General features: G+C 43.8%; 1 protein-coding gene across 1 annotated transcript; it reads left to right on the top strand.

Moving 5' to 3' along the window:
- Positions 1 to 627: 627 nt before the first annotated feature.
- Positions 628 to 15,212, top strand: TENT5D (terminal nucleotidyltransferase 5D). Its single transcript, XM_055818385.1, has 3 exons — positions 628 to 747; positions 7,426 to 7,548; positions 13,945 to 15,212. The coding sequence occupies exon 3, from the start codon at positions 13,964 to 13,966 to the stop codon at positions 15,137 to 15,139; it is 1,176 nt and encodes a 391-aa protein (XP_055674360.1). The 5' UTR covers positions 628 to 747; positions 7,426 to 7,548; positions 13,945 to 13,963; the 3' UTR covers positions 15,140 to 15,212.
- Positions 15,213 to 15,852: the final 640 nt, after the last annotated feature.

Below are 15,852 nucleotides of genomic sequence, written 5' to 3'. Positions count from 1 at the left end.
TTCTTGGGGTGTTAATGAACGGGGAAATGGGGCACCACAGACCTTCCTCACCGGGCTGCGGGGGTGCCGGGGCCGCTGCGGCGCTGCTGGCCGGGGGCTCTGGCCCTGCTGCCGGGGAGCAGGCAGTGGGCAGAGGGCCGGTGCAGGGCCCCGAGGGAGCAGGCGGTGGGCCCCGGGGGAGCAGGCGGTGGGCCTCCGGCCTCGGGCCGGTGCTGGGACCCGGGGTCTCCGGCCCCGCTGCCGGGGAGCGGGCGGTGGGCTGAGGGCCAGTGCTGGGCCCCGGGGGGCCCCATCCCGCTGGCAGGGCAGAGCCGGCCGGTCGATGCGACCCCGCAGGGCCCGAGCCACCCGCGGGAACCCGCCAAACACAGCCGTCCCCCTCCGCCGGTGCCCCCGGCCTCCCCCGGCCTCCCCGCGGCGCGGCCCCCGGTGGGCGGCGGGCAGGGGGCGGCGGGGACGGGGCGGCCCCGGGGCCTCCCTGCGGCGCGGCCGCCCCCGTGAGGCGGCGGGCGGGAGCGCGGGCGGCGGGAGCCCCGGCGGCCCCTCCTCGGGTGCGTGACGCGCGTTGCCATGGCCACGGCTTTACGCTACAAGGGCCGGCGGAGGCGGGAGGGAGGGGCGGGCCGGGCCGCTTCAGCACCGGGGCGGCCGCGGACAGCAGCGGCGGCGGCCCCGGCTCGGCGGTGCCTCTGCCCCGCGGGAGCAGCGCCGGGGCCTGCGCTGGAGGAGCGGGCTCGGGCCTGCGCGGTGAGTGCCCCCGCGGGGAGCCCTGCGGTCCCCGTCCCCCGGCGGCCGGGCCGGCGGTGCGGGAGCCCGGCGTGCCGCGGCCCCCAGCCCCGCGGGGGGTCACGGGGCGGCGGGGGGGCCCGGCGGGCAGAGCCGCGCTGGGGCCGGGCAGCCGCCGGGCCGGGGTCCTCCCGCGGCGGTGGGTCGGGGGTGCCTGGGGCGGAGGGGGGGTTGTGCCGGTCGGTCCCCCCCGCGTCCCTTGGGAGCCGTCGGTCTGAGTTACAAAACTTTGTAAGAGCTGGAGCGGTCGGCTCGGGTCTGCCCCCCCGCCCGCCTGTCTGAGGCGTTTTCCATACAAACTTTACCAACTTACTGAAAAGAGCAGTTTGGCAGTTAGGCGGGGGGGGGGGGGGGGGCGGTTTGGTGGCACGTCCTCCTACGGGCACTCATTGCCGTGGATCCTAAACATTTCTTGAATTTGGGGCAAGACCTGCCCCACCAAATTTATAGCAGAAGGCAGGAGTGTGGTCTTCGGGGCTGGCTGTCCGATGACATGCTGGCAGCTCAGTCATCTCATCCAGGCAAAGCAGCCCTTCCTAAGGCTTTTTCAGGCCTTTTTGAGGCGTCCAGAGAGGGGCCCCCGTGTGCCCGGCGTGGGGGCAGAGCCTGGGGGTGGCAGCCGGCGAGCTGGGGTTCCTGCCCCAGCTGTGGGAGGGCTCTGCTTACGCCTGCCTGCAAAGCACAACTGGCTTCCAGCAACCCGGGGCCAGCATTCTGCGTCTTCCCAGCCAGGGAATCACTCTCCCGTGCTCCCTGCCTTCTCCCATCTGCAAGCATGTCTCTGATGCATCTGCTAATCCACCACAAATCTTTCACCGTATTCGTTATTCCATCAAAAAAACCATGCTTGGCTACACAGGCACACACATTGCCTTCCGCGTGCTGCGTTAACAATAATAGTTTGTTCATGGCTCTCATAAAAAGCAGCAAGGTAGGTATGAATAATGACGTGGATCACTGCTAAAGGCCAAGAAATGAATAAGTGGGAGTGGATCAAGAGCAGGGACTCACACTTCACGCTCTTGTGTTCTCCTTAGAGTCGGATGTGGCTTGTGTATGTCCCTTTCAGAAATGTAAAACCGATCCCCTTGTCCTTCCATCCTCCCATGTGCTGTGGCTGCCGCATCCCACAGTGAGGAGTAAGGGCTTTGTGTGCAGAGGGGAGAATAGCAGAGGCTGGATTATGTCTTCTGTCCTTATACCTTAGCCCTCTTGCATTCCCACAGCTTGGTTTAAAGAGGACAGCAATAATTTCCTTTAATTTGCAGTTACTGCAAACCTTTGACCTCACGATAGTGTTGCTTGCACGCTGTCCCTGCTCAGCTATGCATTACAGGCATAACTTTACAGCAAATTTAGTTTTGTTGCCTCATTAGGCATCAGACATACAGCACCGTGGTAAGGACTACGTTGTGCTCTGTAACGATTCAGCTGCCAGAGAGACATCTAAAGTCGACCCTTGTGAGCGAAGGCCTGAACTTAAATTCCTGCCCTGGAGAGCATATCACCAGCTACTGCTCAAGTTCAGAAGTAACTGCTGATGCAGTAGAGTCTGGTAATTTATGAATCCACTATAAATCAGGGAGAGATAAGCAGACAAAGTTCCTTGAGAGATCACATTGAAATCACATTGAGATTGAGTTATTTTGGAGAGTAAATTAAGCAGCATTTAGGCTGTCAGTGGAAATTGATTCTTTAATTAACGCTGCTTGAAGGATTGAAATTCTACACGTATTTTCAAAATGCTCCTAATTCAGATTAGTTTCATGGCCTTCCTAGTTCTGGGCTCTGAAGATCAGACTCTGTCCTCAGCTGCAGCTCCGGAACTCCTGGGTGTGAATCAGGGCTCCTCACAGCCAGGACGGGTTTGGTCCGTACCACCAGTGCTTGGCTGTAGCAAGGGGTGAAAATGTTGGTAGCTTGTGCTCTGCTTTGCCTTTTCCATTCATGCTGAGCCGCCCTTAGTGAGTCACCCTGACATTATTGACAGTGTTTGTTGCATTCCCAGTAGCTTGATAATCATCTGCGTATGGGGATGGAATTTGTCTTGCAGATTTAAGGCATGTGTCTTACACATCACACATATGTCTTACATGACTGTGTTTCACTCCCACTGGTTTTAATGGATGAAGCTTAATGGAACAGTTACAAGATTTGTAGGGAAACTCCAAGTCAAATTTCACCATGAATCTATAGGTAAAATGGAGTCAGGGATGGTCCGCGCAGAGTGGGAGTGAGCTCTGAATTTATCTTCCTGAAGTCAGGTGCCCAGCCATGGACACTGGGCCAGTTCTGCTCTCATTTACAGTGGAACAATTTCTGGTTGAGGACTGAAGTTATGCCATTGGGATTCAAACATAAACGTTTTGAAAGTTCTGGTCTGGCTTTTCCCTTTTGCTACCATGATCTTCATGCAAAAATAATTATTTAAAGCATTGTTACAGAATCTAAGATACCACAGGGAATCAGCAATGTACCTATTGCCTACTGCCATGCAGAATTAGAGGGCAGTACATAAAGGGAGAACATAGATAGCTGTAAAATCTGAGCATAATATTGAACATGGTTTCTTCAAGTTGCACAATTGCTCACAGACAAAGCATCATTTAGCGTTTTTTTCTAGCCAAGATATTTTTGTGGCCCTAAAAACTGTTTCTTTCAGTACATATTAACAAAAGAATGGTTTACTTCCATAAAACATTACAAACTGGCACAGCAGATGTCAATTTATGTCAACATCAGCTGATTTTCTTCTCCATTACCCTTTCTGCCGGCTCTTTGCTTATCTAGCAGGTCCTGTCTTCTTGACATCCAATGTCACGTTGAATGTTTTTTCACATTTGGTGATAGAAAGCTTGACTCAGTCTTTCTCAAAAATCGGTGTCATCATCCACATGATGGTCATTATGCATTATTGATAGTGATGGAAAAGTCACGAATACACACATCTTTGCTGCAGGGCCTTAGCCTTTTTCTTTGGTCTATCATTGCTTTATCTTCTCTCTGCATTTTAGTAATAATGTCAACAGAGACATTTCATGCTGCCTTCGCTACAGAGTAGCAGTACCCTGGTCCTGGTGCTGCAGCCATAATCCTTTTCCCTGAGGCAGCTGGAGTCGAGTTATGCTGTGTTTTACTTTATCACAGAACTCTAGAAAACATATCCTAGCTCTTACTTATGTAGAATTAAGAATAAAGTCTCGTACAGCAAATACTTTGAAGTTAATAAATAGGTCATGTATTTTTCCCCACTTTTACAATGTAACTCCTAAAATTGGGAAAATAACATCAAAAGGAAATCCCACTACTGTATTCAGAGAGCCCCTGTACACAGGGGGAGGCTCTGTGTAGTCAGAGAATAACTTTCTAATTTAAGTATGGAAATAAGTCATAATAATATGAATTATATGTTAACATGATAAACACCAAGAGTAATTCAAGCGAGCAGTGGAAGACATAGTAATCTTTGAAAAGGACCCCAGCTTGCCCTCAGACACTTTTTTGTGGGAGGTGCCAGCCAAGCCTGGTCCAGGATACAGAAGTTTTTTCCAATTCAGTTTAAACTCATCACTTGCTGTAGCAGCCACAAAAAGCCCTTCTTCAGAGGGATCCTAGACTGCTTAACAAATCAACCTGGAGCCTGTGCCCAGGGTTCATGTCTTCTGCCATAAAATGAAAATACTTCTGGAGTGAAACAGGATAATTGCTTAATAGCAAATAGTTTTATGAAATAGGCAGAGCAGAGCAGGAGTGATGCAGAGAGGGCTTTATGGAACATGACTGCGTATGTCTTCAGCTTTCTGGCTCACCCCAAGGAAAACCCTCCAAATCCATCGTACTATCAAAATCCACCCTCGATACTTCAATGGCTCAGTACTGATTCAGAAGGGAAAAAAAAAAGCATCGCATTGATTGAATGAACTAAATGCAGCTTCCAGCAAGACATAGCATTTTTGGATGTGATCAGGAAAAAAAAAAAAAAAAGAAATCCATTCAATTTACTGTGTGTGTTTTGTTGGAACACTCAAAATAGACATGACTGCAAACCTGGCACTATCCTCCAATGCTTTCATGACCAAGGTGGTCCCACAAGGCAGGTTCTTGGGAACATTCTGCCACGTTTGTAACTCACCGGGTCTCCCTTGGTGTAGATGAGGGGAGGAAGCCTCTGGAGAGTTTCTGAGGAAAGCCTTGACTTTGTAACGTCCTCTATCCCCTGAAAACAGCCCAGAATTAGGACTGTAATGGCACACTGCATAGCTCATCCCTCTTCCTCTGGCATTTGAAGGGGAGAGATAATTATGAAGATGGTTAATAGATGGAAAAGGAGGATTGTTTCATTCTTTACCTTGCCTGCTTTTGCTGCAGTTTAGTCATAATAATGAGAGTTTTTGATAAGTGAGCTTCAGATTGAGTCACTGGTATCTCGAGTGAGTAAATAGATTTTGGTATTAGACTGAGGAGCTAAGCAGAGCAGTCATGCGCTGCTCTTGGAAGCTGGCAGGCAGAGAGGGGGAGGCAAGCATCTCTGGAGAGGGGAGGGGATCCTTGGCTGTCGTTCTTGCTGACTTGGGGGAATCACCTTGACATACCCTGGGTCAGCGGATAAGGTGTCCGAGCAACCTCCACACTCACTGAATCCCATGGGAGACGCTGTCACCCAATAGGTTTGGGGGTCAGTATGCCCCATGGTGGGACCTGGGAGTAGGCACACCCAAAAGCAGTGACCGACCAGGAACGTGCTCTCAAGCAGTATTTGTGGCACAGCGTGTCGGAGGGGGAAACCCAAGGCACAGAGTGATGCATTATCTCCTAGACCCTGCTGGTTCTCATTATAGTCTTTCACTTGTTATACACAGAGACACAAGGGTAAAAGGCTTTGAAATTAGTTTGTTGGTGCATATCATCACAATTCAAAAATCCTGGAAACTATGAGTAGAGAATAATGAAATGATGCCTTTTCCTGTAATGATGGAGCCAATAAAAGGCAGCCATTGAGAATAATGTCCCAACAGCCGAAGCACTTCATCAGTCTCAGCTGCTGCTTTTATGAACATATTATATAATAATGGTTGTTCTTCTACCAAAGAAAAAGAAAAAAAGCTCTCTCTCCTTCCCCTAAATATCACCTGGGGAAGCCATTAATTCTACTCTGCTGTTAATCTATACTATCATGATGATATATCCATTAATGGATATCATATATCCATTAAACCTTCCACCCCTGCACAGAAACAAATATCAATTGTTCATTGTTAAAAAGAATTTTGTATTTCGGTGGGGTTTTTTTAAGTAACCGATTATATATTTGTCTGACTTTTCCTCCAGGCAGCCAGACTCCACATGCTGAGACTCTTTTATCTAAGCAGTCCAGAACCTCTTTTCTTTGCCATTGAAGACACAACTGGCTTCTCACTTTCAGGCTAACCAGAGCCCAGCCCTTGCCAGACTTAACCCTTCATTCCCAGCTGCAAACATGAGCCATCGCTGCACAGATTTGAGGAGCAAGTCAGGAAACATTCATTCCTTCAATTAGTAGCCCATCAAGAGTTGGAAAGCAAATGAATGCTGTAGACAGGTCCTGGCACAGGAGACAGGTTCTCACAGAGCGAGGAAAGCAGGTACTGGGTTTCTGGCAGCAGTAAAATGGCATACTCAGTGATAAATATCTCACTGCTGTAGCATGGAGGAAAAATCCATAATATTCTTAATAAAAAGAATAATAGAGTCCGTAGCTCCTTGGGCTATCATTTCAGCTTTTCCTGCAGGTTATGCATATATTTACACTCAAGTCATACTTGTAAAGTTATCTTTACTCAGAAGGAGCTATACTTTCAGCATAAAAGTTGAGGTTGAGGAACATAACTCAGCAACAAGGAGTAAATTCACATTCACAAATCAGGCAGTGGACAGAGCCCTCCTCGGGATAGTTAAGGAACCTTGGGTAGGTGTTGTGCACTTTGTCAGAAGGGGTGCTGGAATGGAGGTCTTTGAAGGAAAGCCTTGAAAAGGCTACCTAGCTGTCAGCATGTCTTCGCAATGAGAAACAAAAATGTAAAAGTGCCTTTATGATAGATGGGATTACTTGCAAAACATAGCTGTAATTCCTGCATAGCCAGTCAGTGGGCCATTCAGTGCGTGGAGATTCCAGCAACAGGCTGAAGAATCCTGCGCTTACTGTAAAGGAACCAACAACCTAGTCTGCCAGGAAACAAGACCTTCCTGTCATCTGCATGCATTTTTAGAAAGCTTATGAAGCCACTATGCAATTCATCATGTTTAATTTTGCTGAGTTGTTATTAGTTCTGGTTTTTTGTATGATTCCACTGTGTCCCTGCTAAGTTGCATGCCTATTGATAATATTAAATTCTTCTTCAAAATCCCAGGGAGAAAATAGTAAGTTTGTTAACATCCTTACTTACAGGGAATTATGTATGACCTGAAACCCAGAGTCTTTATAAGCACTTCTGTGCCTTTCCACTGCTTTTACCTTATCATTTCCAACTTAAAAGGCTATTGTTATGACTGCAGGACTGCCAAGTTATAATGCATGATTTATTATGTACAGCAGGTGACTGGTAGTTAACATTTCTCTCAAAATGAATGTTATTGTTGTTGGTCTTTTTTTTTTTCCTGCAGCTTTCCCTGGGAGGTTCATGTTTTTGTCAGTGACAAGATGACAATTCATATTTTTACCAAAGGATCCAGTGAGTCATCCTATTAACTCCGCTGAAATACATGCTTGCCAATCGTCCTGCCACGGTAGGTCTGTGGGATGTGGCATTCTCTCTGGAAATGTTATTCAGGATGTCCATAGTCTGCATTCGGTAGTACAAATCATCTTTACCTCAAGCAGTAACTTCTCAGTGATGACCACAGCCACAAATAGACAAAATATTGCATATCATATTTTTTTTTAAAGTTATTACAGTATTTTAGAGCAAATGAGAAGATTGACCGTGCCTAATACCATGCTATTTACGAGGGCTTGGTTTGTTCGAACCTGGAGGCCACTTAAGAAGGAACCTCATGTGTTGTGGGAACCAATACAAAGTCATGATACATCTGGCCTTGAAAATGTTGCTGCGAGGGGACCCACATGCAGCTAAGAACGAGTGTACCATGAGTCATGATGGAAAAAACTGACATCCAAAAAGCCCCAGATCTCCAGGATGGTATAATGTGGAGTATGTATTTGTACCGGTTGCCCAAATTAAACTCCTGAATTATTTTGTCCCTCCTGAGAACTCCCAGCCCATCAACCCAATATCCTGTACCGTTCCAGTAGAGGTGTAGGCTGCTCGGTTCCTTCTCCCAGCGTTGTGCTGTAGGAGGGTATGGCTGCCCTTGGGTTGTACTGCTCTGCACACCATTTTTATCTGGGAGAAAGGCTGGTGCAGGCTGGTACATGACTCTGGTGCTTTTCGCCGTTCCTTGGGTTGGTTTTAAGAAAAGGTAGGATACATTTTTTGTTGATAAAGTCTCTCTCTTCCTGCTTACTTGTTCTGCCCTTGAAGGTGATATTCTGTGTCATAGTCCAAGAAAACTGCTTTCTGCTTAAGTGTATTTTGCACACCATGCAACCTTATCTCACAGGAGAAGAGCATATGGCCTTGAGTTATTTGTTATTTCAGGATAACTAGATGGTAGCTGTACTGAAAACTTATGGCAACTCATGCGTTACCTCATGATAACAGGATAAATAAACAGTATCTTCACTGCATGCATTAACATTAATGGAAGGAAAAACTCATGAAAAACACTGTCAAACCAGTTTAAATATGTCCTCATTTAGGATGCCCCAGATGCTTTACTGCTTCTACTTGTCTCATACACCTTTAAATTATGACTCGGATGCCTTACATATTTGACATTCTTGCCTTCAGAGCTTAGGTCAGCTGCAGTCCTTAAGTCAGTGAGCACGCAAAATACTTCTAAAAGTCTGGCTTAATAGAAAAATGTATCTTTGAACTAAAATAAAGCTTTAGCAAGATATTGTGGAAGTCATTAGTGATACATATAATGTGAATGCAGCAAAAGCAATACGGAGATGTAAGAAGAGAATTGCAATAGTTACTTTGAGCACCTCTGGGGTAACCCCCAAAAGTAAGGCACTATGGCAGCTGACAAGATATTTTGCTTTATCTGTAAAAGGTCCCTTCACAACTGATTTCAAGTGCAAAGCAGAGACAATTGGAGCATTAAAGTATTCCATATAATTGTTGTAAAACAGGTAAATAAGGGAGTAGATAAAAGCAAAGGGAAGAGAATGGGCCTAACACAGCTGCACAAAAACTGTTTTGGATGTATTCTTGAGATGGCTTGAGAATGCCAGAACATTGCAAACCCTTTGAAAATACTCTGAAACAACATTCTAGAGTATATAAAAAGAGAATCTAAACAGTTTATCGGTAAAATATGAGCTAAGTTTGATGAGACTGTCCTCTAGACTGTAAGTATCTGTTTCTGTGAAAGTTGTGTGGAACATGAAAGCTATCATTAGCACGGCAGATTTTCTTCATTCAGACGTAAAGCCCGATCTAGTTTTATTTTTTTGAAGCAGCTGATGCATGGCAGTGCTAAGAGGTGGTTAACTAAATCTTTCAGCATCATTGTAAAACCAAATTCACACTTGTTTGGTCCAAACCCTGCTGAAGAAGATTAGACCCTCTGATTTCAATATAAAAATGAATAGTAAGAATTAGCAAAACTGTGTTTAATGATCCCACAGTAACTAAATATTTTTCCACATCACAACCACTTCACCAGCTGAAGGTGACCACTCAAGGACAAGTTGGAACTTGAGTGAGGGAAATATTTTTCTAACTTATAATAAGGATAATATATCACGAAATTTGGCTAGGTCTGATTGATCTTATTCTGTGCTTCTCTAGCCAGTATATGTAAAAGAAAACACCCTGAAAACTACTTTTCCTCATCACTTTATCTAGCAGAGATCTTAAATCAGGCAGGATTCAGGGTCCGCTGCAGTTTATAGTAACATTTTAAATCCATAATGAAAAAACTAAGAAAAATCAATAGGAGAGAGTCTCAATAAGTTACGAATACTGATAAACCAAGGGGAAAACCCCCTTTTTTTCAATACACAGTTTCAAAGACTGACTGTTCCTCTCACTGCCACAGTGCCAGTGTTTATGCAAGCCTTCCATTTGCCTGTGCCTAGACTTTAAGATAGGAAAACACTGTGAAACACATGAAACACTTTTAGGTATTCATGTGGAAGAAGTTGAAGAAACAATTCTTTTGACAGGGTGCAGTAGGGCAGACGTAGTGAAGGCTGGGGCTGGGGGTGCCGGTCAGTAACAGCTCTCCAAGCCTGTGTCACGTATATAGGTACCCTGAACGGCATAACGCTGCTGCCGGCAAAGGGGCAGTGAGGTATAGCTGCCTCCAGGGATCACCCTCCATTGCAAACATCACCAATTCCCAAAGAATGAAGCAATTTTCAAGCTTCTTTTCCCATTAACTGACCCAATCCCGGCACTCACTTGGGTTTGGCTTCATCTGTCTGCTGTGGTCACGTGCAGTGAGGTGCCTTCCCTTCATCCCTTGGTCTCTCTTCTTTTACACAACGCTTTGACTAATCGTAGCCTCAGTACTGCTGCTGATTTATTTTAACTGAGGCTTACTTGCATTAATAATAACAACTCCTGACGTTAGCCTGAGCACCTTGGTAAATAAATTCACCACCATTTTAAGAAATAAGGTTCCTAATGACTATAAAATTGCCTGGGAATTGTTCTTGTTGCCAGACAAGAATAAGGAAAAGTACAAGAGAAAGTTCTTCTAGGAAAGTGCAGCATTATGTACCGAGTTGCAAACTGGAAGCAAATCGGTAAATAATAATAAAAAAGCTCATTTAGATTAAGAAATTAATCTGTAGATTAATTATATACTTGCCAACTTAATTCCTGGTTTTCCTATGACATTTTCCTTGCTTGTCCAAGTTGAAGGCATTATTTCAGCACAGAATTCTTAGTATATATCATAAGACATTAATGTTGAGGCTTTGAATTCACAAAGCATCACCGGATTCTCCAGGAATCACTTTAGAGAAATGACATTTTGATGTATGACTCTTCAACACAAAAGAAGTATTTACTGACATTACCTTTTCCTATCATTTTTAAATCTTAGTATATTGCAATAAAATCTGAAATAACTAAAGCCATATAGCAATAAAGGAAGGATTTCTAAGCTTATTTAGGGATACTTGCATCTTCTAACTTTCAAAAAGTGTTTGAAGAGGGTCCCTCTGCTAAAAAAGTGGATTGAATTTCAACATTCCCTTCTCTAAGCCCTTTCTTTTGCATCACAGAATTAACCTTGAAAAGCTCTCTCAAAGTTTTGCAATATCAGACAAATCACATAACCAAAACTGTATATAAATATATGTGTATATACTGTATATAATTACATACTGTGTGTAACTCCCAACTTTGGTCCTGATTTAGCCAAATTTTAAAGCAGGCATTTAACTTCAAACATATGGTTAGTTCCATTCTTTGTAACGAGGCAAGAAAGGTGCTTGAAATTATGTATGTTCTTGATTAGCTTACTTGGGAGCTGAAACTGTAGTAGAAGTATATGAAAAATAGCTCATTTGTCAGTTCACAAGTTACTTGAAATTATAAAATATTCCAGAATGTGGAATCTGGAGGCGAGGGAAGGAAACTGTATGACAACGTACATATGTAGTGACTACTGATTAAGAAACAACAGCGTAGACTTTTTGGAAGTGTTATTACTCAATATGATTTCACTTTATTTTTATTCTTGAGCTTTAGCTGAAAAAATATGTTTTAGCCATCTGTCTGCAAAAGCGTTTCTCGATGTTTCAATAGTTTGTTTGCAGGGGTGGCCAATACCTGAAAGTCACTTCTTCCCTGCAGCTGGTGACTCGCTGAGCTGTTTCAGATCCCACCTGAACACCCGAGTTCCGCATCCCCATTCTTCAGTCCCTCCAAACCCCAGCTTTGCATCAGCATGGCTGGGAGACACAGCTCTGTCTGAGAAACAGTCTGCCTACAAGGGATTTCATAGTTTTTCTGTGGAAAATAGATTATAAAGTTCAGTGGCATAGTAGAATTCCCATCCTGTTTGTATGCAGTATTAAGGAATACAGTGATCTTTATTTTTGTATTCTTTTTAGGTGCGCAAGTAGTGTTTCAGCAGCAATGATCTAAACCCCCTTGCTATGTTACAAATACTTTATTGCAATTGTTTTAAAATAATTTTTAGTTTCCCTGAATTCTTTCTGAACTAAGCTTACACAAACCCAACAGAAATACTCTCAAAACAAGCCTTAGCTAACACACGCAACATTAAGGAGAAAGCAAAATTATGTTTGTGCAGGAGAAAGAAATTCCTTTCAGTAAGCAAAGTTGTTTTCAGCGCCTGTACCTCCATCTATAAGCTGTGTAAACTGCAGCTTCCCATGGGTTGGGGATGTTCACATCTGACTGCAGAGAGTAAAGAAATGCTTCGAATAACTGTATTGACTAAAGAGTTTTTGCTCTCTGGAGCGATGAAGAAAGGTCCTGCTATGTCCAGAAGCATTCTCTTCCTTCGCCTGTAGCTCAGAGCAGCAAACACAACTTCAGACTGCATGCACCGAAGCACAGCAGCCCAGGCATGCAGGTTAATCGAAAAGTTACCAGTAAATCACAGTATCCGTCTGTGAGTTATCATGCGGATTATGAAAGAGTATTGAAAATGGTATGACAGGATTCAGCAATAAACCTTTTTGGTTTAACCGCCTGAGCGTTAGCTACCTGAAAAGAACGGAGGAAGCATAAGCAGGCAAAAGGGGGCACAGCATGAAATGATGCCCAGGAGTTCTGGAAGTGTTGTAGCCCTCTGACCTGTTTCTCTTCTGTAACACTGCCGTTAATGTCAGGAGACAGTAAGATGGAGATCTGCATATTTCATTACGCCTTGGACACCTAATGCCCAACAATGTTTTGCTTCTTTGTAGTTCCTTAAATGCACTTCTTATTTACTAACTGTAATCACACCTCATTGTATAAATGTATGATTGTGTTTAATTATATTCACAGTATACACCAATACAATTTTAAAAAATCAAACATGCAGATTCCCATTACAAAAATTTAATTAAACTAGAGTTTTTGTATGATAAATTAGAAACATTTTAAAACCAATGTGGAGGGGTTTGCACCTTTTTTCCCTCCTCGTAAAAAGTAAATAAATTATCCATGCTAAGGTCTATCTTATATAAAAGGATATAGTTTTAAGCTGAGGAATTTCAGAGCCTGAGCTTCATCCCATTCAATTCATTTTATATATACTTCTTTATATATATACAATATTTTGTTCTATAGGTGCTTCTTTCCATGCTTTCTTGAGAAGTTGTTGGAGTGTCAGTGCAGACTGGAAGGGTTTTTCTTATTGGCTCTGCGAACCATAACTTGCAGCGTTGGTACATTAACATAGGAACATGGTTAATGGCTTAGAAGGAAAAGATTTTGCCTCAGAATCACAGTAGAAACAGCTTAACAATTATCGGATAACCAGTTCTTAAACCGCAACAAGTGGTACTAAAGGATGTGTGCGTGTAGGTGATCCATAGAGACTCAAGTACACCCAAGGCATATGGCTAGGTAAACAATGAGCATGCTGCACCATTCCTGCTTTAAAAATAAAACAACAAACTTCCTGGTCTTTCAGTAGTTTCAAGTATGGAAATCACTGAAGATAAAGGGAGATTTCTAGGCAGGACAGAAAGAACAAATCTGCTCATTTTAGCTCTTCATAGTGAAATAATGTATTTGTAGTTTCATTATAGCTACCAAGTATTTCATGTTATTAACCTTTGAGTAGCTTTAGATCAAGTCTATATGGTTTACTGCATTTACTTTGAGTCATAGTTTATACAATGACAATGGTTTCTCAGCAGTATTAAAACCCAAGTACATTAAAATTCAGTTAAAGTCCTGTGACAAGTGCAGTGGTTGACTCAGACCGTTAACTGGGATTGTGTCTCTGGAAAATGAACTGCTTTGTCACTGCGCCGGGGAAGGAAGATACATGTTTGTTATAACCGAGTGAGATGTCAGGCGCTCTCGTATTTGAGCAAGTTCTAACATTTCTCTCTTAATTTCTGTTTCTCCCTAGTTAGCCAACCGACATCACGATGACTGAGGACTTAGGCCACAGATTCAGTAGTCTCACCTGGGATCAGATTAAAATCCTGGATCAAGTTTTAGCTGAGGTCATACCTATTCATGGCAGAGGAAATTTTCCAACACTGGATGTAAAGCCGAAGGATATTATTCATGTGGTAAAGGAACAGCTCATTGAAAAGCAAATCAATGTTAGAGATATCCGCCTGAACGGTTCGACAGCCAGTCACATCCTGGTAAAGCAGAATGGAACCAGTTACAAGGACCTAGACATCATTTTTGGGGTGGAACTTCCAAGTGAGCTTGAGTTCCAGATTGTTAAGGAAGCAGTTCTTAATTGCCTATTGGACTTCTTGCCAAAATGTGTTAATAAGGAAAAAATCACTGCTCAGACCATGAAAGATGCCTATGTGCAGAAGATGGTCAAAGTCTCCACCGACCATGATCGCTGGAGCCTCATCTCACTGTCGAACAACAGCGGCAAAAATGTAGAATTAAAGTTCGTCAACTCACTCAGACGGCAGTTTGAGTTTAGCGTGGACTCCTTCCAAATCATCCTGGACTCCATCCTGAATGTTTACAGGGCAACAGACTGCAAACTGACAGAAGACTCTCACCCCACTGTCATCGCCGAGAGTATGTATGGAGACTTCAATGAAGCAATAGACCACTTAAAATACAAGCTGATTTCCACAAGGAACCCAGAGGAAATCAGAGGAGGTGGCCTCCTGAAGTACAGCAATCTCCTGGTTCGTGACTTTAAGCCAGCAGATGAGGCTGAAATTAAATCTCTGGAACGTTACATGTGCTCCAGGTTTTTCATTGATTTTCCAGATGTTGCTGAGCAGCAAAGGAAAATTGAGTCATATCTGCGCAACCATTTCATTGGAGAAGAGAAAAGCAAGTATGACTACTTGATGACTCTGCGTGGAGTTGTAAACGAGAGCACAGTCTGTCTCATGGGACATGAACGAAGACAAACTCTGAATATGATCACAATTCTGGCTTTAAAAGTGCTCGGAGAACAAAATATCATCCCAAATGCAGCCAATGTAACCTGCTATTATCAGCCTGCTCCGTATATCAGTGACAGAAACTTCAGTAATTACTACATTGCTCACGGACAACCACCTGTCATCTACCAGCCATACCCATTTCACATACAAATACAAAGCAGCATGGTTTAGGGACACGGTAACCTCCTCAGCACTTACACTCCTCTCTCTTTCCAGTTCTCTTCGTAATGAAGGCCTCATTAAAGCAAGCGTTATCATCACTTTTGATTTAAGGACATTTTTGTGCAAGTTGCCAAAGTTATTTGGTTGAGCAATGTCTAAACCACCGTTAAGCAGATCGTAAAATAAGTGAAACAGCTGTCATTCATGAAGTATTTATACCCCTACATGTATTTGGGCTATACATTATTTCTTTTTCAATGAAAAGAGAAGGATATAAATTATTCTAATTTTATAAAATGAAATGCACTAAGTTCTGGGTTCTAAAAAATTCTTAGGCAAAATTTAAATAGTGTAAACGAAAAATTAAAAATTAAGCCAATAAAATACCTCTCAGTAGAAATACCTGATTTTCAAAGTGCTCGTGTTCTGGGTACACTAAAGTAGACCATCCATCAGTGACACCCATGCAGGTCAGCAACATTTATTTGCAGCACATTTTGAAAATACACGTTGATGGGCAGTCTGTTGGTGGCTTGAGCTCTGCTTTACAGGCTCTGGTCTGATCACTCTTCAGGTCCAGTTAGAGGCGTGAGGTCCCTCTCCTCACCAGCGTACTGTTTAGTAATGGTTAGCAGGAAACACCCCTACCAAGAGCAGACTCAGACTTTTTGTGTATCCAAAATTTCCACTCATGTGAGTGAGAGATTTGGATGCACAAGTAC

The sequence above is a fragment of the Falco peregrinus genome, chromosome 13, assembly GCF_023634155.1.
Source record: "Falco peregrinus isolate bFalPer1 chromosome 13, bFalPer1.pri, whole genome shotgun sequence".
NCBI classification, from domain to species: Eukaryota; Metazoa; Chordata; class Aves; order Falconiformes; family Falconidae; genus Falco; species Falco peregrinus.
The sequence above is the reverse complement of the archived record's forward strand: the minus strand, read 5'-3'. Positions and strand labels throughout refer to the sequence as shown.